This window comes from Somniosus microcephalus, chromosome 2 (assembly GCF_052327205.1).
Source record: "Somniosus microcephalus isolate GS21.2 chromosome 2, FLI_Smic_1.0, whole genome shotgun sequence".
NCBI lineage: Eukaryota > Metazoa > Chordata > Chondrichthyes > Squaliformes > Somniosidae > Somniosus > Somniosus microcephalus.
Genome location: NC_140988.1, coordinates 229230128 through 229254246, shown reverse-complemented (window position 1 = coordinate 229254246; position 24119 = coordinate 229230128). Strand labels below are relative to the sequence as shown.

The window sequence follows — 24119 nt, the reverse complement described above, 5'->3', positions numbered from 1 at the left end:
ATTTAGAAAGTACCCTGTTCTATCCTTTTTAGGTCCAAAGTGGATGACCTCACATTTGCTTATATTAAAATCCATTTGCCACAGTTTTGCCCATTCACTTAATCTATCGATATCCCTTTGTAATTTTATGCTTTATCTACATTGCCGCCTATCTTTGTGTCATTGGCAAATTTGGATATATGACTTTCTATGCCATCATCTAAGTCATTAATGAATACTGTGAATAGTTGAGGCCCCGACACAGATCCCTGCGGGACACAACTAGTCACATCCTGCCAATTAGAGTACCTACCCATTATCCTACTCTCTGTCTCCTGCTGCTCAGCCAATTTCCTAACCAGATCAATAATTTGCCCTCAATTCTGCGGGCTTCTTAAGTTTATATAGCGATATAGAAACTTCAGAGCATTAGCGCTTAGAGTTTCTGTATTTATTATTACACCCAACTAAACTTCTTATTTAACAGTCTCATGTGGGACCTTATCACATGCCTTCTGGAAGTCCATATCAGTAACATCCATAGACATTCTCCTGTCCACTACTTCAGTCGCCTCTTCAAAAAATTCAATCAGGTTTGTCAGGCATGACCTACCTTTCACAAATCCATGCTGGCTCTCTCTGATCAACTGAAAATTTTCGAGGTGTTCAGTCACCCTCTTAATTATAGACTCTAGTAATTTCCCAACAACAGATGTTAGGCTAACATTTGGTTTCCAAATCCATCTGTGAAGAATAGCTACTTGGGTGCGATACTGCAAATGTACCCCAGCATGAGTCCTTCCTTCAGGTGAGGAAGATTTGCAGGAGCTATTAGGAGAAAAAAATGAAATGAGAAACATTACATTTAATAGCTAACTTTACAGTATGCAAAATAAATTGTTATTTATAAGCATTTTATACAAGTTTATATAGTGATATAGAAACTTCAGAGCATTAGCGCTTAGAGTTTCTGTATTTATTATTACACCCAACTAAACTTTTACAGACATTGTCGCAAGTAAGTTGATCAGATTATTGATGAAATGAAACTGCTACACTTCCTCTTGGTTTGGTTTGTGAATAAATTTGTTTTCTCCATTTTTTTTCTCTACAAATTAAATAATAAAGTTTGTTAAAATCTACCAGATTGTAATTTAATTTGAAAATACATCAATGTAAATTATTTAGGGGGCAATTTAATGACTCAGTACAATTATTTCTTATTGATACTATTGAGTTTATTGTAGGTAATACATTGCTGTATGAAGATCATTAGTTTCTTTATTATTTAGTGTACCTCATTATATCACAGTAGTACTGATGAACTACAACCATGTAATCTGCACAAAACAAATGATGAGTTTAGCTGTAAATTCAAAGAATTTGATTGTAGGCAGAAAAAATTACTTGGTCATCTAGTTGTGAAAACGCAGAAAATATTTAGAAGGGAGATGAAAAGTTAAAGATGAGAGGTGAGACTCTAAGGATGCTATTGGGGATGAAAGTAAGGATGAGTATAAAATAGTTAAAAGTCAATGATTACTTTTATTGCTTTCTAAAAGAAAAGAAACGATAGCATGTCCTACATTATTGGAGACAATCAAAGTAGATCGAATAATTTGCCATCAGTGTGAAGGAGGTCCAAGATAGGCTTAACAGGAACAAATCCTTGGGGATGCTAAGGGATATGCATGATAAGATTTGTGAAGTGCAGGAAGAAGTTGATAAATGCTGGTCAGGTCCCTCTGGATTGGAAACAAGCTGGCGTAGTATCCATCTTTGAAAGAAGTCACATAAGTGACCAGGTAACTGCAGTTTTATATCAGTAACTGGTAAAATATTGGAATCGTTTTTCAGGAGCAAGCTTGAAGATTAGCTCAATAAGTAACGAACACAACTTCAGAAAGGGAAGATCAGATTTGATCGACCTACTTGACTTTTTTTAAGGAAGTGACAGTTTGTGTGGACTATGGAATACTTTTCTGAAATGGTACATTTAAAATTCTGGAAAGCCTTTGACAAAATTTCTACATGAAAGACTGCTGTGTTAGTGTAAAATGGTGGCAGTTTATGGTAAAAGCAGGAAATGGCTAAGAAATTGGCTGAAGGAAAGAAAACAATTGGTACTTGTTAGGGGGATGGGTGTCAGGGTGAGGGATTATGGCTAGTGGCCCTACTGTTTCTAACATATAATCAGTGACTTGATTCAGAAACTGAATGCAAGTTGGTCAGTTTTGCAAATGATACCGAACAAGGAGGGCTGTTGGGTTTGTTGAGCCTCCCAAAGGATTGACAAAATGAACCAAAAATCTATAGGCAGAGCAGTGGCAGGTGGAGTTCAATAAGGAAAAGTGTATGGTATTGCACATTGAAAGAAACAATGGGTGACATAAATTCTCCATGAACTCTTGTTGAAATGGCTTAGGGTGAAGATAAAAGGGTTCTCGGGGTGCTGGTGAACTTGGTACTTAATATTCAGTCCCTGTAAAGCAGCAATTAACAAAGCAAATATAATGCTAAATTATACTGCTAAATCACTAGAGTGTAAGCTGGAGGATGCTTGACCACATGGCCATCACATCTGAGTCCAATGCTGTCATTTCCATATGTGTGCACTTTCAGCAGGGGTCACTGGATAGCTACCAGGTGCAGGAACCACAGCCAATTTCCCCCTCACAAATCCAGGGCCAATGAAGCCAATTGTAGTGCCCATACTTCTGTCCTGTGATCAATTAGCTCAGCACAGTCTGGGGATAGTCTGCAACCTTCCGAGTGTATATGGCTTTAGAAGTGATTGCTGGCTGTGGGAGCACTGATGGGGAAGGGGTGGCTGGGGTTGTTGGATGTGGGAGAGGGTTGTGGAATGCCGTTGACAAAAGCACAGTGATGGGCGTTTTCTCAGGGCAGGTGGAAAGGAATGATGTGGCAGGAGTACAAAAGCAGCAGGAGGGAGAGGAGAGGAGCGACAAAGGCACAGGTGATTGTGGGGCAGTGGCTCAACTCGCATCCCTGGGTGGGGGAAGAGGGGATTTTTAAAATGATTAACTGAGTGACCAGTGACTTGGGAAACCTGAATTATTCAAAATAAAGCTGAGTATTTATTTTAAATAATATAGATTTCCGTTGGCCAATGCTGGAAAAAATCTTTGAAAGGTAAGGACTTGCATTTAAATATATTTCATAACCTTGGGTTGTCCCAAAGCGCTTTACAGCTAATGAAGCACTTTGAAGTAATTCCTCCTGTACTACAAATCGACCCCAAGCCAGTGGCGAGGATTGCTGCGAGCCAGACTCAATATTGATTAGAAAAGTACTGAAGAACTTCTAGAGACTCGAGGCTGGGTTGGGGATCGAGGCAGGAGGCAGGAGGCAGTGATGGCTGGGGTGGAACACGAAATTGATCAGCAGTCAAGTCAGAAGAAAGGGGAATCGAGTCACAGAGGAGGGACGGCAGCAGTGGGGAGGCAGCAGCCGGCAAGTCACTTTGGAGCTCAAATCTTACCTATCTTCAAATGCAACTGTGAGGGCTCAGGTAAGTAAGCACAGTGCCACCTACCTTGGAGACCAAATCTAGAGGAACTGATCAGGTAAGTAAAATGAATGAGTAAATTTCATTGTGATAGGAAAATGTGACAAGCTTCTAACTCCTGTTAATTCAAAGATTTTTTTTTTGCAACTAAAGAGCAGTTGGAATAAAGCAGCATTGGAGGCTTTTTTAAGTGCAGTTTGAATTATCCAGCAATCCAGGCTTTGTGTATCAGTGAAAGTACTTTGATACCTTTCCGAGAGATATGTCACCATATAAATGCTTCTATTTTTTCTCTTAGCACTTCCCTCCTTCAAGCAGAGAAAGGCCTCGGTGATTTGTAAGGGGTTTCAGAAAGAGACATTCATTAGGAGCTGTTGTGGTCGAGAGTCCCAGTGGCGCAACATGGAGCAGTGTTGGGGTGGTGGGCGGAAGGAGTTAGAGCAAAATCCGCATGTCTGCTTACAATGCAGCGTAAAACTTGCACTATTTTCATATTTGGCTTGCAAATTTCTAAGTTAAACGGCCAGGTCTGCAGATCATACAGTGCACATGAGGGTTCTGAATTATACACTGGGATTTGTGGTACTTTATCTGTCCTATTTGACTTCATCCACTTGAAATAACTTATAATTGGGTACGGTAGCATAATGGTTGTTACTAAACTAGTAATCAAGAGGCCTGGACTGATATTTCAGAGAACGGGAATCCTACCATAGGATTTGCAAATTTAAATCCAATTTAAAAAAATCTGGACATAAAAAGCTGGTATCAATATAAGTGACCAGTATAAGCTGTCCGATTGTCATACAAAGCCAACTGGTTCATTAATGTCATTTAGGAAAGGAAACCTACAGTCCTTATCTGATCAGGCCTATATGTTACGCCAGTCCCATGCCAACGTGGCTGACTCGTAACTGTCCTCAGAGGTAGCCTAACTAGCCTTTCATTTGTAGGAACATTTCTCTTGGAAACGTCACAAAGTGGTTTGCATACAATTACTTTCACTGATTCACAAAGTGATGGCGATTACGGAATAAATGATGACTTGCCAGTGATGCCCACATCCTGAGAATTAATAAAATAAATACAGTGAAGCACTTTGAAGTAATTCCTCCTGTACTACAAATGGATCCCAAGCTGGGTGTGAGGATTGCTGGGTGCCAGCCTCAGTATTGATTGTAAAAGCACTGAAGAACTAGAGATTCAAAGTTGGGTTGGGGATCGAGGCAGGAGGCAGTGATGGGTCGGGGGGAGCATACATTTTGTTGTTGCATGTGTAGAAACCTTGGATGTTTTCAGCTCTGAGAGATTGTTTGTTTATGCGCTGTTTTGTGTTTTGCAGGTGATTAGCTCTATGAGCTCAGTAGCAGAACACTGCCTTCCCTCTCTACTTCGCACCTTGTTTGACTGGTACAGGCGGCAGAATGGAACAGAAGATGAATCCTATGAATATAGGCCGCGATCAAGTACAAAATCAAAAGGGTAATTTATTTTTTCTTATATTTAGAAAAATAGGAAGAGTAAAGCAAACCATGGTTGCTTAATAATCTTTTATTTATATTACTAAATATTTAATGCAGGCAAACACTAAGAATGTCATATTTTGTTTCTACATTTATTGTTTTCTCCCCTTCCCCTCTTTAGGTTATATGCCAGTGGGCAGTCAATCTGTTCCCAGGCCTGTGGCAGTGTTACTGTGTCACCGCATTACTATAAGGTGCACAAGAGTACCTCAGAGGGGAACAAAGTGAATTTGTTTTTTTGTTCCTTCTGTCAATGGGAAACCATTCTGTCTCTGCTAATACTCCATCATGACCAAAAATGTGAATATGAGAAATCATGGAAATAAACCCACATATGATGCAACAGTCTCACTTAATAGAAATTTTCAGTTGAAAATTCTTATATAGTAGAAGAGACAATATCAGTCTGTTGTGAGTACTGTTTTAGTGAACAATGGGAATGTTGCTCCTGTGATTCTGTTCTGTTCTAAATGTTTTCCCTCAAATAGTATAATACTTGAGTACTTTGTAAAGATATTTTGCAAAAAGTATGAAACAACCAAAAGATTGTGATGGGTGGAGAGCTGGTTGACTGGCCTAAGGAAACTTATAATAATTTAGCATTCCAGTATTGCTTTAACACTGCGCCCATTTATTTAGATAATAATCTGCAGTTATTGTATCAGAATTGCCCAATAATACTCCCAACTGTAAGCTTTCCTTCTGAACTTTTTAGGGGACATATTCCACATTGCTTTGTAGACAGCTGCCTTTATTAGTTTATTTCTCAGATGTATCTAAGTTGTATCAACAGCTGTCTGCTGAGAAATTTGAAGAAATATTCTTTGGAAAGTAAGGTGGGGAGATTAAAATGGCAATATTATTGTGTGAATTATTATACAATAAATGGAAACGAGATCTAGGTCCAAAAAAAAATTAGGAACTTGCTGACTTACTAAATAAATTAGTCTTTCAGCTGCAGTTCCTCACAGGACCCAGTAAGGCAAACAACTTATAGTTTTCTCTTGGCAATGTGCTGTGGAAGTAGAATATTTTTGGATCTGCCTCTACAGCAGTTAATGGACCAGGCAGTAAAAACTCAATTTTTCATCCAGGGGTGTTTTTTTTAAAAAGAGATATACTATCAGTGCATTTTATTCTGATCACTATAGTTGAAAGTAACCTCTTGATTTATAACTAATTGCATATTTTTAGTCTAGTGATACCTAATAGCATTTAGTTTTCTTTTAAAATTTCATCTTTTATCAGAATGTAATTGAGAACTGTGTTCGGTAATTTAACAAGGAGGTTAGAATGACCTCCTGGTCAAAGGTAATGGAACATGAATTGTGTCTTTGGAATGGGTCTTGTGTCAACTCTTAATGTTGTTTACATACTCTGCCATTAATGTTGTTTACATACTCTGCCATTGACCCTCAGATGATATTTTAATTTCCTGTTGTCTTTCCAGTTTGTTTGAACAAAATCCTTTCTGGATTGTGCAAACGGATTTAAATGTAATTTTAGAATACCCTACTAGCCTGGTGGAGTCATAGAGTCATAGAGTTATACAGCACAGAAAGAGGCCCTTCGGCCCATCGTGTCCGCGCCGGCCATCAGGCCCTGTCTAATCTAATCCCATTTTCCAGCGTTTGGTCCGTAGCCTTGTATGCTATAGCATTTCAAGTGCTCATCCAAATGCTTCTTGAATGTTGTGAGGGTTCCTGCCTCTACCACCCTTTCAGGCAGTGAGTTCCAGATTCCAACCACCCTCTGGGTGAAAAAGTTTTTCCTCAAATCCCCTCTAAACCTCCTGCCCCTTACCTTGAATCTATGCCCCCTTGTTATTGACCCCTCTACTAAGGGGAAAAGTTCCTTTCTATCTACCCTATCTATGCCCCTCATAATTTTGCATACCTCAATCAGGTCCCCCTTCAGCCTTCTCTGCTCCAAGGAAAACAACCTCAGCCTGTCCAGTCTTTCTTCATAGCTGAAGCGCTCCAGCCCAGGTAACATCCTGGTAAATCTCCTCTGCACCCTCTCCAAAGCAATCACATCCTTCCTATAGTGTGGCGACCAGAACTGCACACAATACTCCAGCTGTGGCCTTACCAGCATTTTGTACAGCTCCATCATAACCTCCCTGCTCTTGCCTTCATTAGCCGAGGCATAGAATATAAGTATCCCATATGCCTTTTTAACCACCTTATCCACCTGTTCTGCTGCCTTCAGGGATCTATGTACATGCACACCAAGATGCCTCTGATCCTCTGTCTTTCCTAGGGTCTTGCCATTCATTGTGTATTCCCTTGCCTTGTTAGTCCATCCAAAATGCATCACCTCACACTTTTCAGGGTTAAATTCCATTTGCCACTGTTCCGCCCATCTGACCAACCCATCTATATCATCCTGTAGCCTGAGGCTTCCCTCCTCGCTATTTACCACCCCACCAATTTTCGTGTCATCTGCGAACTTACTGATCATACCTTTTACATTCACATCCAAATCATTAATGTAGACCACAAACAGCAAGGGACCCAGCACCGATCCCTGCGGTACCCCACTGAACACAGGCTTCCAGTCACAAAAACAACCTTCCACCATCACCCTCTGCCTTCTGCCACTAAGCCAGTTTTGGATCCAATGTGCCAAGGCACCCTGGATCCCATGGGCTCTTACCTTCCTGACCAGTCTCCTATGCGTGACTTTATCAAAAGCCTTACTGAAATCCATGTAAACCACATCCACTGCACTACCCTCATCCACACACCTAGTCACCCCCTCAAAAAATTCAATCAAATTGGTCAGACATAATCTTCCCTTGACAAAGCCATGCTGGCTATCCCTAATTAACCCTTGCCTCTCCAAGTGGAGACTAATTCTGTCCCTCAGAATTTTTTCCAATAATTTCCCTACCACTGATGTTAGTCTCACTGGCCTGTAACTCCCTGGTTTATCCCTACTACCCTTCTTGAATAATGGTACTACATTAGCTGTTCTCCAGTCCCCTGGCACATCCCCTGTGGCCAGAGAGGTTCTGAAAATTTGTGTCCGAGCCCCTGCAATCTCCTCCTTTGCCTCACATAGTAGCCTGGGATACATCTCGTCCGGGCCTGGGGATTTATCCACTTTTAAGCCTGCTAAAACCGCTAGTACCTCCTCCCTCTCGATGCTAATATGTTCAAGTATATCACAGTCCCCCTGCCCGATTTCTATGTCCACATCGTCCTTCTCCATAGTGAACACAGATGCAAAAAATTAATTTAAAACCCCACCTACATCCTCTGGCTCTACACACAGCTTGCAACTTTGGTCCCTAATGGGCCCTACTCTTTCCCTAGTTATCCTCTTGCCCTTAATATACTTATAAAACACCGGAGGATTTTCCTTTATTTTGCTCGCCAGTGTTATTTCATGGCCCCTCCTCGCTCTCCTAATTTCTTTTTTAAGTATCCCCCTGCACTTTTTATACTCCTCTAGGGCTTCCTCTGTCTTTAGTCCTTTCTGCCAAAAGCCCCCCTTTTTTTCCTAATCCATTCTTGTATATCCCTTGACATCCAAGGTTCCCCGGGCTTGTTGGTCCCACCCTTGACCTTTACGGGAACATGTTGCCATTGTACTCTCTCTATTTCCTTTCTGAAAGACTCCCATTGCTCCGATGTGGATTTTCCTTCAAGTAGCTGATCCCAGTCCACATTGGCCAGATCCTGCCTTATCATATTAAAATCGGCCTTCCCCCAATTTAGAACCTTTATTTCCAGTCCATCCTTGTCCTTTTCCATGACTACGTTAAATCTCACCGAATTATGGTCACTGTCACCAAAGTGCTCACCTACTAACACTTCTACCACTTGCCCGGCCACATTCCCTAGAATTAGGTCCAGTACCTCCCCCTCTCTTGTAGGACTTTCTACATGCTGGCTCAAAAAGCTCTCCTGGATGCACTTTAAGAATTCTGCACCCTCTAAGCCTTTCACACTCTGACTATCCCAGTTAATATTGGGGAAGTTGAAATCCCCCACTATAATTACCCTATTATTTGCACACTTCTCTGAGATTTGCCTACATATCTGTTCCTCTATCTCCCCCTGGCTGTTTGGGGGCCTATAGTACACTCCCAGCAAAGTGCTGGCCCCTTTTTTGTTTTTAAGTTCAACCCATATGGCCTCATTAGAGAAACCTGTTACTATATCATCCCTCCTTACAGCAGTAATTGTCTCCTTAATTAATATTGCGACACCCCCTCCTTTTACCCCCCCCCCCGTCTCGCCTGAAGATTCTATACCCCAGAATATTGAGCTGCCAGTCTTGCCCCTCCCTCAACCATGTCTCCGTGATAGCAACAATATCATACTCCCATGTGTTCATCAACAACTTCAGTTCATCCACCTTATTCGTAAGACTCCTTGCATTAAAATAAATGCCATTTAGCCTTGCCCTACTCCCTTGTGCTGTTACATATTTGTTCTGCCTTCCAGTCTGACTTATTTTTTCCTCTATATTTGGCTGTACATCAGCCCCTATTATAGCTCCACTCTGTATCCCATCCCCCTGCCAAGTTAGTTTAAACCCCCCCGAACAGTGCTAGCAAACTTCCCCGCAAGGATATTTGTCCCGTTCCCAGAAGCAGGCCCAGTGATCCAGGAAACTAAAGCCCTCCCTCTTGCACCAACTCTTTAGCCACGCATTCATCTGTTCTATCCTCCTATTCCTATACTCACTAGCACGTGGCACCGGGAGTAATCCAGAGATTACAACCTTTGAGGTCCTGCTCTTTAATCTGCTACCTAGCTCCCTAAATTCTTGCTGCAGGACCTCATCCCTCTTCCTACCCATGTCATTGGTCCCAATGTGAACCACGACCTCTGACTGTTCACCCTCCCCCTTCAGAATGCCCTGCAGCCGTTCAGTGACATCCTTGACCCTGGCACCAGGGAGGCAACAAACCATCCTGGAGTCACGTCTACGGCCACAGAAACGCCTATCTGTTCCCCTTATGATAGAATCCCCTACCACTATTGCTCTCCCACTCTTTTTCCTCCCTTCCTGAGCAGCAGAAGCACCCCTGGTGCCAGGAAGTTGGCTGCTGCTGCCTTCCTCTGGTAAGTCACCCCCCTCAACAGTATCCAAATCGGTATACCTGTTTGAGAGGGGGATGGCCACAGGGGTCCCCTGCACTACCTGCCTGCTTCTACTGCTCCGCCTGATGGTTACCCATTTCCCTTCTGCCTGTGCAGCCCTTACCTGCGGTGTGACCAACTCACTAAACGTGTTATTCACGACCCTCCCAGCATTGTGAATGCTCTAAAACTCATCCATCCGCAGCTCCAGCGCCGCAATGCGGTCTACTAGTAGCTGCAGCTGGATACATTTCTGGCACACGTGGTCGTCAGGGACACAGGCAGCGTCCCTGAATTCCCACACAGAGCAAGAGGAGCATAACACGGGGCTGGGCTGTCCTGATATGACTTACCCTTTAATTTAACTTAATTCAATACCACCAATTAAAGATATACACGAGGGCGCTTGTATGGTTTACCAACAGTCCCCACTACACCAGAAAGACCTTAGCAACTATAAACCACAGAGTTAAAGTTTAAAAAATAGAGAAATACTCACCAACCAATCACTTACCTGCTCCCTGGTGACGTCACACTCTGATTACTTTTTACCTCTCTCCTCGCTGCTGAATTGGTCGGGCCTCGCTGCTGCCGCCGCTGGTCGCTGCTCTCCCCCCGGTCCAGCCACTGTGGTCGGGCCTCGCTGCTGCCGCCGGTCACTGCTCTCCCCCAGGTCCAGCCGCTGTGGTCGGGCCTCGCTGCTGCCGCCGGTCGCTGCTCTCCCCCAGGTCCAGCCGCTGTGGTTGGGCCTCGCTGCTGCCGCCGCCGGTCGCTGCTCTCCCCCAGGTCCAGCCGCTGTGGTCGGGCCTCGCTGCTGCCGCCGCTTTTAACTGCCGCCGGTCGCTGCTCTCCCCCAGGTCCAGCCGCTGTGGTCGGGCCTCGCTGCTGCCGCCGCTTTTAACTGCCGCAGGTCGCTGCTCTCCCCCAGGTCCAGCTGCTGTGGTCGGGCCTCGCTGCTGCCGCCGCTTTTAACTGCCGCCAGTCGCTGCTCTCCCCCAGGTCCAGCCACTGTGGTCGGGCCTCGCTGCTGCCGCCGCTTTTAACTGCCACCGGTCGCTGCTCTCCCCCAGGTCCAGCCTAATGTTCCTCCATATTGGTGTGTTAATATATTTACATGGTAACCAATGCAAGATGATTTAATTTATATTGAAATAATTTTAATTAGCGCAACCAAATAAAAGCATGATGTAAGTGTATGATCTAAAATAACTTTTATAATATTTGATAGAAACTACTTAATCTGTTGTATTTTGGTATCTGTTATTAGAACAGAGCAGCATAAAGAAAGAAAAACTTGCATACACCATTGTGCCTGTCAAGGTGTCCAAACTTTTTCCTGGAAATCTCCTCTGTACTTAATTTTAACTGCAATCCATTTTCCTTTAAATTAATAAAATTAAATAACTGGAATTGCATGTGTCAATCCCATGAACAGAAACATGAAACACAGTAAATGTTATGATGTTATTCTTAAGTTCCATAAAACAGAATTTTGAAAAATAAAACGTTGTTGGATGTTATTTTACCAATTTTTCTTCTCCTTTTCAGGGATGAACAACATCGTGATAGAGATTATCTGCTTGAGCGAAGAGACTTAGCAATAGATTTCATTTTTTGTTTAGTTTTAATAGAAGTTTTAAAACAGGTAAGCTTTCAAAGTGCTGCTATTTTTGTTTTCTGTATTCAGCAGGCATTTTTAATGGGTTATTAAGTGTTCATGCCCCCCTGGTAGGTGAGTTAGACTAACGAACTGCCCACGTAAAAAGGGTCTTTGTTATGGAAATAACCTAGGGATCAATCTGCTTTATGTAAAAGCAGTGGAAGAAATGGCTTGCTTCATGTGCCACTGGGCACGGAAGAGAAGGAAGAAGATAAAGTGTTCAAATAAATGACTTGTTAATGTTAATCATGAATAAATAATGGCATAATTGTGGATAAATATGTAAATTTTAAACACTTTCGTGGCTACAGAATTGAAAGGATTAAGATGCAATTTATAAAATGTCCCTTTAAGGGTTTAGACTTTGGCAGCACCTTATATTTTGTAAGTATATCCATGTATATCATGCAATAATATTCTCATTTACACAGTGTTTCATCTTTACTGAATCTAGTGTTTTTACCACCTAATTTATACAATCTGTTCACATCATCTTGCAGATGCTTGGCTTCTGATTCTCTGACGCTGAAGTGTTGAATAGACTAGTGACTTAAGAGCTATAGTTCAGGTAGACTATCCTTTATCCGAACTTCCGAAAAACTCTAAAAACTGAAAGTTTTTTCGTTCAGCGTAAGTCGTGCGCACAACATGACCAGAGTGGTGCACGACTTAGCTGAGCAGGGCAGAGGGTCACAGAGTTCCCTCCTGGGTAGGAGATTGCAGGCTGAGCCGGGCAGTGTGAAGGAGGTACCAGGAGAGTGAACCCAATAATACAGCGGCCCGTTCAATACTCTTTTCTCCCCCCGACCCGAACCGAACTGCGGCCTGTCCGATATTCTTTTCTCCCGACCCGACCCCCGACCCGAACCGCGGCCCGTCCGATATTCTTTTCTCCCCGGACCCCCCCCCCCCGCCCCCGGACCCCCCCTGACCTGAACCGCGGCCCGTCCGATATTCTTTTCTCCCCGACCTGATTTGCGGGCCAGCTTAGTAGGAGTCAGCCGATATCCGGCTTTCCAGAGAAGCAGGAAGGGGAATGAGACACGGAACAGTCGCAAGAGGTAGCCTGAACTTTTAAAATTTATATTAAATACAAATTTCCCAGTCTTATAATAATACCTTCTGAAATCCGAAAACCGAAACTCAGCTGGTCCCAAGGCTTTCGGATAAGGGATAGTGTACCTGTATATCTGAGGTGGAGAGTTACAGATGAAAAAAATGAATTTTAGCCAAAATAATCTCTCATTTATTTGTGAATGTGCTTGTAAATCTCTTTTGTTTTATATTTTGTTGCATTGTATCAGTATAGAAGTAGAATTTATTTTAATCAGACTGTTATATTTAACGCCCATCAAAATCGAGCTTTTCCAATATCAAATTCAGCTTCTTACTTTATTTAGTTTTAATTTTTTTCTTGAGCCCTCTCCCTGTTTTTGTTCAGTATTTTGCTTAGTATCTCTGTTTCAGTTTATATTATATGCATGTGTTTGGTTTCTCTCTCTTTGTCAGTTTCTGGCATGGTTTCGTTGTTTCTTTTTGTTCATGAATCTTGTGCTTGCTAAGAACACCTTCAATTTTACACATCCAGTATCAGCACGTTGCATTCTCGGATCCTGTAAATGTAGGTTTACGCTACCTCTATTCTGCCTCCAAAATGTGTCTCAGCCGCAACTTCAGAAGAACATTTGCTAATGAGCAAGAATTATATATTTTTTTCCGACAACCAGACATCCTTTGACCTCTCTGAGCAAGATTGGCAATTTAATTTCAGTTAGGTATAGTTTTGCGCTGTGGGCCCATTCCCACTAGAAGATGGATTGAGATTTCCCAAGCTTAATTCAGATAAGATACTTCAATCCTTTTGCCTGGCCAGGAATTGAACATAGGTTGCTGAGGTGAAAAGCCCGTATCTAACACATTGTACCAACTCATCTCCTTTTTCTTTCTCTGTCTGCAGAATGGTCCTCTTGTGCAGCATGCCTGAGCCTTGCTGCTGTTTCTGACCACCACTTGCATCCCTTTATCTGTCTCTTTCCTGTTACTCTTCAGGTGAGATACCGTAAGCCCACAGTTATCCACTATGCCTCTTTTGACATTTTTCTATATAGCCCATGAGGCACCCATCGCAACCTCCTTATGAGCAGCCACCCAAATTGCTCTTGTTTTGCCAATTTGTCCCACCTAGCACTCCTGCTGGGAGCTAGTTTTTCCAACCTCCTTCCCATTCTGCTCATCTCACTCACTACTGCCCCCTTGGTCTCCAACAGTGGATGAACAATCACCATCCCCCTTGATGTCATCTTTTCACAAGGGCTCTCTACTCCCATGGCCTCCATTACAGAGAAAGCCATCTCTGGCTATTTAGTTGTATCTCTCACCTTCCACACACCCCTACTCCCTTCCAACTGCACTTCCTTTGGTGTCCACCCCTGGATAAAACTCTTCCTCCCAAGTAATTTACAACTGAACTAAATTTCCAACTGCCTAGCCTTTGGCCTTCCGTTTGCCACAATAGTTCTGCAGCTGTCGATCTGTTTTAACATTCCCTCACCTCTGCCTTTGATGCTCCTGTCCACAGTAAAACTCTTAGGGGAGAAAATTCTGTTGCTTTGCGCCTCCCGTTAGCGCCCTAAGGGGGCGCAGCAATGTTTGCACCGCTCGCGAAATTGACCAGACATTTTGTGGCGGCGCTAAACACTACCGCCACGATCTCCTGCTCCCGCAGATCGTGACGCCAGTCGTGCGTGCAACGCCCCGGACCGGATTTTGAGTGGCGCCCCTGCCTTACCGCCTGCCGCTAGCAACGACAGGTTGAGGGGAACGTTTTGCAGTCGGGAAGGGACTGGGGGAGCGCTATTTAAAGGCGGCCGCTTCCTGACTCTTTTTGTCGGCGACATTTTTGCACCACGCATTCTGCGAGAGAGAGAGAGAGAGACTTCTGGAGATATTCAACGCTGTGTGAAGGAGTTTTGGGTACTGAGCAGCACTTTGCAGGTTCATTTTGATTTGACCTTCCTTGCATCGATTTAGAAGAGACTATGGGGGCTGCACTCTCAGCTCTTTCCCTGGGCCTCTCCATTGTTCTTTCCAGCAGATTTGATGTACAGGTCTCTCCAGGCCGAGATTCAAGGCTGCAACGAGCAGGGTGTGGATGGAGATCAAGATCATCCCTCCCCTTTAAGAACTGGCCGGCGCCAGTGTGTCTGTGTTCCATTGCTGACTGACATCACATGAGCTTCGTCAACGCTCTGAGTTAGCGCCTCGCTCCTCGGCGTTAGCGCCTTAAGAGAGGTGTGTAGCACCTGATTTAGCGCTCCAATCACCTCCTGGGACGATAGAAGCCAAGTTTGCAGTCGGAGGCGATAATTAGCGCCAGGCGCTAAACTTTGCGCCTGACCGATAATTGCGCTCCAAACAGGGCGATACCGAATTTCTCCCCCTTAATCTCTTCTAGCCTGGTCGTTCCCGCTGGTTTGGTGTCTATCTTTGCTTTGTCAAGTCCAAAGGGCTCACTACCACCTTGCTAAGTGAGATTGCTTAAGAATAGATCTATCAGCTCAGCACTGGGCATCCATGAGGCGTTGTACACCATCAGTAGCAGCAGAATTGTATTCTACCACAATCTGTAACCTCATAGCCCTCACTGCTGATGAGCAACCCTAGTTCAATGGAGAGCATAGAAGAGTATGCATGGAGCAGCATCAGAAAATGAGATGCCAACCTGGTGAGCCTCAACATAGGATGACATGCATGCTAAACAGTGGAAGCAGCATGTTATAGATAAAGCTAAGTGGTCCCACAAACCATGGATCAGGTTAAAACTCTGCAGTCCTGCACAGTCAGGCGCAAATGGTGGTGGACAATTAAGCCACTATAATGGGTGAAGGAGGCTCCATGAACATACCCATCCTCAATGATGATGGAGCCCAGTGCATGAGTGGAAAAGACATGGCTGAAGCGTTCACAATCATCCTCAGCCAGAAGAGCCAAGTGGAGTTTCTTCTCAGCCTCCTTCTGAGATCCCCACCATTATAGATGCCGGTATTCAGTCAATTCAATTCACTCCAAGTAATATCAAGTAATGGCTGAGTGGACTGGACAAAAAAGGAGAAAAACTTGCATTTATACAGTGCCTTTCATGACCTCAGGACGTCCCAAAGCACTTTATAGCCAATGATGTACTTTTGAAATGTAGTCACTCAGTGTAGAAACGCGGCAGCCAATTTGTGCACAGTAAGGTCCCTAAAAACAGCAATCCGATGATGACCAGATAATCTGTTTTAGTGATGCTGGTTGAGGGATAAATATTGGCCAGGACACTGGGAAAACTCCCCTGCTCTTCTTCAAAATAGTGCCATGGGATCTTTTACATCCACCTGAGAGGGTAGACAGAGCCTCAGTTTAACATCTCATCCAAAAGACAGCACCTCCGACATTGCAGCACTCTCTTAGTACTGCACTGTAATGTCATCCTAGATTTTTCTGCTCGGGTCTCTGGAATGGGACTTGAACCCACGACCTTCTAACTCAGCTGAGCGTGCTATCAACTGAGCCACAGTTGACACAACAAAGGCTATGGGCCCTGACAACATCCCGGCTGTAGTACTGAAGACCTGTGCTCCAGAACTCGCGCTTCTAGCCAAGCTGTTCTAGTACAGCTACAACACTGCCATCTACCTGACAATGTGAAAAATTGCCCAGGTATGTTCTGTTCGATTACCATACCATTAGCCAATGTTCAATCATTAGCAAAGTGATGGAAGGATTAGTCAACACTTACTAATCAATAACATGCTCACCGATTCTCAATTTGGGTTCCGCCAGGACTACTCGGCTCCAGCCTTCGTCCAAGCATGGACTCAAGAACTGAATTACAGAGATGATATGAGAGGGACTGCCCTTGACGTCAAGGCAGCATTCAACCGAGTGTGGCATCAAGGAGCCCATCACAAGGACAGCCTACTTCCACCTCCGTGACATCGCCTGTCTTTGTCCTGACCTAAGCCCATTTACTGCTGAAACCCTCATCCATGCCTCTGTTACCTCTAGATTGAACTATTCCAATGCTCTTCTGGTGGCTATCCTTCACCCCCCATAAACATCCATTCATCCAAAAATCTACACCAAGTCCCACTCCCCCATCAGTCTTCGGCTGTCTTGGTACTAAGCTCTGGAATTCGCTCCCTAAACTTCCTTGCCTCGCCACCTCTCTCCCCTCATTTAAGATCTTTCTTAAAACTCCTCTGACCAAACTTTTGGTCACCCCTCCTAATATTTCCTCCTTATTCTCGATGTCGATTTTTGTCTGATTACACTTCTGTGAAGCACTTCGGTATGTTTTTTCTATGCTCCCTCCCTAACAGCACTGTGGGAGTACCTTCACCATACGGACTGCAGCAGTTCAAGAAGGCATTTCACCAATACCTTCTCGAGGGCAATTGGGGATGGGCAATAAATGCTGGCCTTGCCAGCGACGCGCACATCCCAGGAACTAATAAAAAAAAGCTAAAGGCGCTATATCAATGCAAGTTGTTGCTTCCAGACGAGTAGTATTCTGCATATAGATTATGCCTCATTTTTTATTTTAGCAAGGTCAAAAATGACTACCAACCTACAGAATAAATATGGATATTTTAGCATTTATTAAGTTAGTTTAAATTATGTTTGTTTTATTAATATGTTTAAAATAATGACCGAAATAATCAAAATGATAACAGACTTGGACAGCTTATTGTGAGCTCTTTGATGCCTCACTGCAAAAAAGCTTTACGTTTGTGGAAATGAGACTTCATCTTTTGCAGCCATGTGTTTTTTAGTGCATTGATCTCTCACTTATTTTCAAGACGTGAGCACTACATGTACTGTAGCACTAAACCCATTAATAGTACATTACTTTTTACAGGCAGAAGTGCCTATCACTTTCATCTACATTTGAAGTAGAAATGTCTAAAATGGTGGTGTTCAGAAGAGTTGGGATAAACATTTACTCTTGGCTGTATTTATGAAACCTGAGGGGGTGGAGAGGAGAGAGGTTTTTGTTGTTGTATAGCTTTAAACTGGAACTCACTGAAGCTTAGAAGTTATGATTTGTAAGGGAATGGAGAAAGTACTTTCTAACCATTTCCTTGTAGCAGAAAAACACAATGCCTGGATTTACCTGCAGTTTAAAAACATACATTCCATACATATGCTGATGTGTGAATTGTTTTACAGATTCCTCTTCATCCAGTGCCAGATGCTTTAGTACATGAAGTTCTGAACTTGGCTTTTAAGCACTTTAAACACAGGGAAGGGTAAGTTGGCTCTTTGTCTTTTTTGTGAATGCCTTCACAATCGTGTGATATGTATACATAAAAGTTTGTGGTTTCTTGCTGAAATGTTGTGCTTTGCCAGTATTCTATTCATATTAAGATAATAAGGATGTTAAACACTCATTAACCAAACAAGGTCAATTATTCTTTAACTGACCTGTGGAATTCTGCAGTGAAGAATGTTCTGAGTTAATTATTAACTACTTAGACGATGGGATAGAAAGCCACATATCCAATTTTGCCGATGACACAGAGACGGGCGGCATCGTAAGCAATGTAGATGGAAGTATAAAATTACAAAGAGATATTAATAGATTAGGCGAATGGGCAAAACTGTGGCAAATAGATTTCTATGTAGGCAAATGTGAAGTCATCACTTTGGACCTAAAAAGGATAGAACGGGGTACTTTCTAAATGGTGAAAAGCTATAAACAGTGGTGGTCCAAAGAGACTTGGGGGTCCAGGTACATAGAACATTAAAATGTCATGAACAGGTATAGAAAATAATCAAAAAGACTAATGGAATGCTGGCCTTTATATCTAGAGGACTAGAATACAAGGGGGTAGAAGTTATGCTGCAGCTATACAAAGCCCTGGTTAGACCACACCTGGAGTACTGTAAGCAGCTCTGGGCACCACACCTTAGGAAGGATATATTGGCCTTGGAGGGAGTTCTGTTTAGATTTATCAGAATCATACCTGGACTCCAAGGGTTAAATTACAAGGAAAGATTACATAAACTAGGGTTGTATTCCCTGGAATTTAGAAGATTAAGGGGTGATTTGATTGAAGTTTTCAAGATATCAAGAAGAACTGATGGGGTAGAAAAAAATAAACTATTTTCGCTGGTTGGGGAGTCGAGGACTAGGGAGCATAGTCTAAAAATTAGAGCCAGGGCTTTCAGACGTGAAGTTAGGAAACACTTCTACACACAAGGGGTGGTGGAAATTTGGAACTCTTCTGCAAATGACAATTGATTGTAGGTCAGCCATGATCTCATTGAATGGTGGAACAGGTTCAAGGGGCTCAATGGCCTACTCCTGTTCCTATATTCTTACACCATTATATTATAAAAACATGTCTCAAGGTGCTTCTCAGAGAGAGGTAGATTAAAGAACGAACGCTGAGTCAAGAAGGGAGATTAGGAGGAGTCACTAAAATCTTGGTCCAAAAGATAGGCTGAGAAGGCTTTTAAAAGTGGAGAGAGATGGAGAGGCAAAGAGGTTTAAGGAGTTCTGGAGAGTACGACTGAAGTAGCTGAAGGCTCTGCGACCAATGGTATACAAAAGGGAGGAGAGGGACCTCGAAAACTGGCATTGGACGACCAGAGGACGTGGGAGGGGAATCTAGGGCTTGGAAAATTTCAGAGATGGGATGAGGCAGGACTGTAGAGGGATTTGTAGACAAGGACATTTTAAACTTAATGCATTGGAGAACAAAGAGCCAGTGTAGGTCATCAACGATGGGCAAGTGGGACTTAGTGTAGGACAGAATATGTCAGCTGTGCTTTGGACAAATTGGGAATTATAGAAGGTGGAAATAGGAGCCAAGCAAGCAGAATATTTGAGTAATTGAGTCTGGAGTTGACAAAGGCATAGATGGATTTTAGTGGCAGAGGTGCTGAGGCAGGGATAGAGATGGGTATTATTGCGGAGGTGGAAATAAATGAACTTGGTGATGGATAGAATGTTTGACTTGTGCATAGGCTGCATTTTACTTGGTGCTACAATTTGCTATACCTCTGGTTTGATGGTAGCAGCACAAAAGTTCAGGCTGAAGAAGGTGAAGAGACATTAAATTAACATGGCACTGATCCTGCAATACTGAATGAACCAATTTCATGCTTCCCTTCCCCTCATCTATCAAGCATCCATTTCAGCTGCCACTCGTTGGTCAGTAAGAAGAGCAGCTTTCTGCAATATTGCTCTTGTGATTCGTTGATTACTCTTTCAGAGACCTATTTTTCTTCTTGCCTAGTTCTTGCGCTGTATGTGAGTATCATTCTGTTATTATCTCTTAATTCCACTGTTCCAGCGATTGCAGGTTAAAAGGTTGCCAGATCAATGGTTTTGTCCTTGGTATCAGCCAGCAATATTTTGAAAGACATACTGTACTTGGAAATTCCCAAGTTATTACCATATACTTGAATAGCCTGAGAAATGAACTTTCTAATGCAGATCAAGAATTTATTCTGATACTGGTTCACCCAGTGCTGTTGAAAATGTCACATTTTATTCTTAACAGATGGGCATTAGATAGTTCTACGTTTGTCAGTTTTTTTTTGTAATGTGGTCTAAACAGAGATTTAACTCGACTAGGGATAATGTGAAACATTCAAATGCTGCAAATGTACAGCAGACTGGGCAGCATATGAAAGATGCTGTTCCTGTTATGTTAGCATTTTAGGTGTGCCTTTCATCCAAACATTTAACTAGGCTACATACTTAAGTTTTTAAGCCTATAAATAGTCTCAGTACATATGAATCAGATTCATAAATATGAAGTTTCCACTGACACTAACTTCTCATTTTTTTTGTCCTTTCAGTTTTTTCCCTTTCTCTCCTGAGCATTAAATTTAAGCCAAACCTTGCCGTCGTACACGCAGTTCCCATGAGGATTGCTGGTTAGCGGTCAGGAATGAGAATTCTGACTGAATTATTTTGCCTTCCACCCCAGGGGTGCTCTGTTCAATTAATTTTTAATTTAGCCATGTTTCTTGCAATCATCCAGACCTTTTTAAAAATTTCCTCTCAAATGGAATATGCTGACAGTATTCCAATGACATACTGTATTTCTATTCTGGACAAATTTTCTGTGATGGTGACCATTTTCTTCCTGTGCTAATTGACCGCCCAAATGACTATGGCATTCAGCCTGGATTCAGCCCTGTTGGTTTAATGTTGTGACAAAATGCAGAGTTAAACATTTCAGAAACAGTGTAAGTGAAGTAATTCCAACTCAGGCAATGCAGGTAAAATCCAGATCATTACACTAATAAATGTCACGCCATAGCCAGTACAGGAACAGCCAGATTAGGGAGATATATTTATGGCTAGAGGCATGTTGTAGGAGGAAAAGGTTCAGATCATGGCCGCTGGGTCAAAATCCTGGAACTCTCCATCACCACATGGACTGCAGCGGTTCAAGAAGAAGCGCTCACCACCACTTTCTCAAGGGCAACTAGGGATGGGCAATAAATGCCAGCCTTTCTAGCAACGCACACATTCCGAAAACGAATACAAAGAAAAAAATCCGTAAACCATTGAGCCCAGTTCTGAGGCAGGAGTGAGCTGTATCGACGAGACAGCTGACCTCTAAACAGAGCTGGAACAAATATCATCATGGGGAGGTTAACTAGAGCTGTCATGGAGGGTTTAAACTAATATGGTGAGGGGAGGGGTTGAGCAGAGAATAGACTGCATGGAAGGGAGAGTAAACCTTAAGTGTATAGGTAATAAGAAGGGGAAAGAGGTTAAGCAGAACAAAAAAACAATAGGGTGTAGAAAGGGAATAAGGAACAATTGCAAAACCAGAATACCTATGTATTAATGCACAGAATGCAAGAGACAAAGATGTGGAACTAGACTGATTAAAATAGAAAATCATGACATCATGATATTTGAAACATGGCTGCAGCTGAGTCAGGATGGGCAATTAAATATATCTTAGAATATCAAGAGGGAAAGGGAAGAGTGGGGAGGTAGTGCTTTTAGAATGATACAGCACAGAAGGAGGCCATTCGGCCCACCGCGCCTGTGCCAGCTTTGGTAGAGCTATCCAATTAATCCCACTCCCCTGCTCTTTCCCCATAGCCCTGCAATTTTTCCCCCTTCAAGTATTTAACCAGTTCTCTTTTGAATGTTACTACTAAATCTGCTTCCACCACCCTTTCAGGCAGTGCACTGCAAGTCACAGCCACTCGCTGTGTAAAAAAAAAAAAAAAAAAATTTCCTCATGTCATCTCTGGTTCTTTTGCCAATCACCTTAAATCTGTGCCCTCTGGTTACGTAATTGATACGTGATACGTAATATCATAGCACTAGAGGATAAGGATTTGAAGAGTGGTCCAAATAATATCTCTTTGGATTGACCTGAGGAATAGCAAGGAATTGATTGCACCACTGGGAGTGTATTATAGATCATTGAACAACGGAAAGGAAACAGAAGATGAAATTTATAGACAAATTACAGTGGTGCATATTCACAATGGAGTTGAAGTTGTAGGAGGTTGGGATAAGGAAACGGAAGAAAAGGCAGTTTAATTTCTGTATTATGTTCAGGATCTTTTTCTCAGTCAATATGTTGCTACTCCAACAATGAAGCATTACTTGACCTGAGTTTGGTTATTGTGATGGAGTAAGTCAGTTACCTAAAAATTGCTTAGGAAACATTTAGGAAGCAGTGATCACAATATAATTAGGTTCAGTATAAGGATAGAAAAGGAAAATACAAATCGAGGGCAAGCGTACTTGACTGAAAAAATGCAGTTGTAGCAAGATGAATCGACCCAGATTAAATGAATGGAAAAATTACAAATAGAACTGTAGATCAGCAATGGGAAATACTTAAACAGTAGATGGAAAAGGTGTAAATCAATTACTTTTCAGTAAGAAAAAAAGGGAGTGTATTGAAAGCCGCAGTTCCATTGATAATTATGGAAATTAAATTAGATTATTTTGAAGATGAAATTGATATAATCGTTAGTGATACAGGGCAGATATTTTTTTAAAAAAAGCCGGGGCAATAATGTGATTTTCTGTAGCGTACATGTATTTCAAGAGGATAGTTAGGGTAGTGGTAGGGGCTGCTAAAAGATGAAGAAGCTTGTAGTGGAGTGAAGGAATGGCAGAAATACTAATTAATTACTTTACCCTAGATTTCACGGAGAAGGCGGATATTGAAATTATTGAACCACCAGAGATGGGTGTAGAACAGTTGGCGGAAGATATTATTCAAACAGATTTGGTACTAAGGGAATGACTTAAACATAAGGTGGACAGATCACTGGGATTCTGAGGGAGGCTAGGAAAGAGATAATGGGGGCTGTAGCCATACTATTTCAACATGCTGTGGAAAGTAAAACTGTACTCGAGGACTACAAGGTGGCAAAAAAGGAGACCAGGATAAAGTAAGAAATTATAGGCTTAGTCTTAGTTCAGTTCTTGGTAAACTACTAGAGTTTATAATATGTTATGAAATTACTAAACACCTGGAGAAACATGAGCTAAAACAGGCCAGTTAGCATGGATTTCTAAAAGGCAAGTGGTGCTTGACCAACCTTAGAGATTTCTTCTAAGAAGTAATAGAGGATAGATAAAGGAAATGGAGTGGATGTGGTTTATATGGATTAAAAAAAAATCACACAAGAGACTTTTGGGAAAGGCAATAGCATAATGAATAAAGTAGAATATGGCCACATAGATAGAGAGGGCAGAAAGAAAAGAGTAGAGGTAAAAGGAAATTTCTCAATGGAAAGATGTGGTGATCTGTTTGGGCTGCTATTATTCACAAAATCCATGAATGGTGTAGACTTGGAAATTAAGAAAACAATATCAAAATTTATTGATGACACCAAATTTGGCCGAAAGGCAAATTCTGATTTACGATTGTGATAAACTGTAGGAGGATATTGATAGGCTAGCAAGATAGACAAATAGTTGGCAGATGCAGTTTAGTGTAGAACAATGTAAAGTAATAGATTTGGAAAGGAAATATACCTTCAATGGTGAGATTTTAAATTTACCAGGTATGAGGAGTAACAGTTACGAACAAACAAACTTGAAAAGTTACGGCATTTTTCAGTAGAGCTGGGATGGTTAAGGGGGACTTGATAGATATCCCCATGATTAATCAGGGTTATGATAAGTTATGCAGTGATGGATTGTTTTCACAAGTCAGCAAAACATAGTAAGAGGACACAAATTTAAGATCATCAGGAAAAGAATTAAAGGACAGATTAGCATACTGTTGCCAGGGGCTTTCTGAGGATGCATATTGTATATCGCTGTGTTTATCCAT

General features: G+C 42.3%; 1 protein-coding gene across 9 annotated transcripts in view; it reads left to right on the top strand.

Moving 5' to 3' along the window:
• Positions 1–24119, top strand: part of fryl (furry homolog, like) — a 599764-nt gene that overhangs the window by 303171 nt on the left and 272474 nt on the right. For all 9 annotated transcript variants that reach the window (XM_085969926.1, XM_085969925.1, XM_085969924.1 and 6 more), the window contains 3 exons: positions 4851–4990; positions 11679–11775; positions 18004–18083. In XM_085969926.1, coding sequence (XP_085826052.1) covers positions 4851–4990; positions 11679–11775; positions 18004–18083 — 317 coding nt within the window. The remainder of the gene's footprint in view (positions 1–4850; positions 4991–11678; positions 11776–18003; positions 18084–24119) is intronic.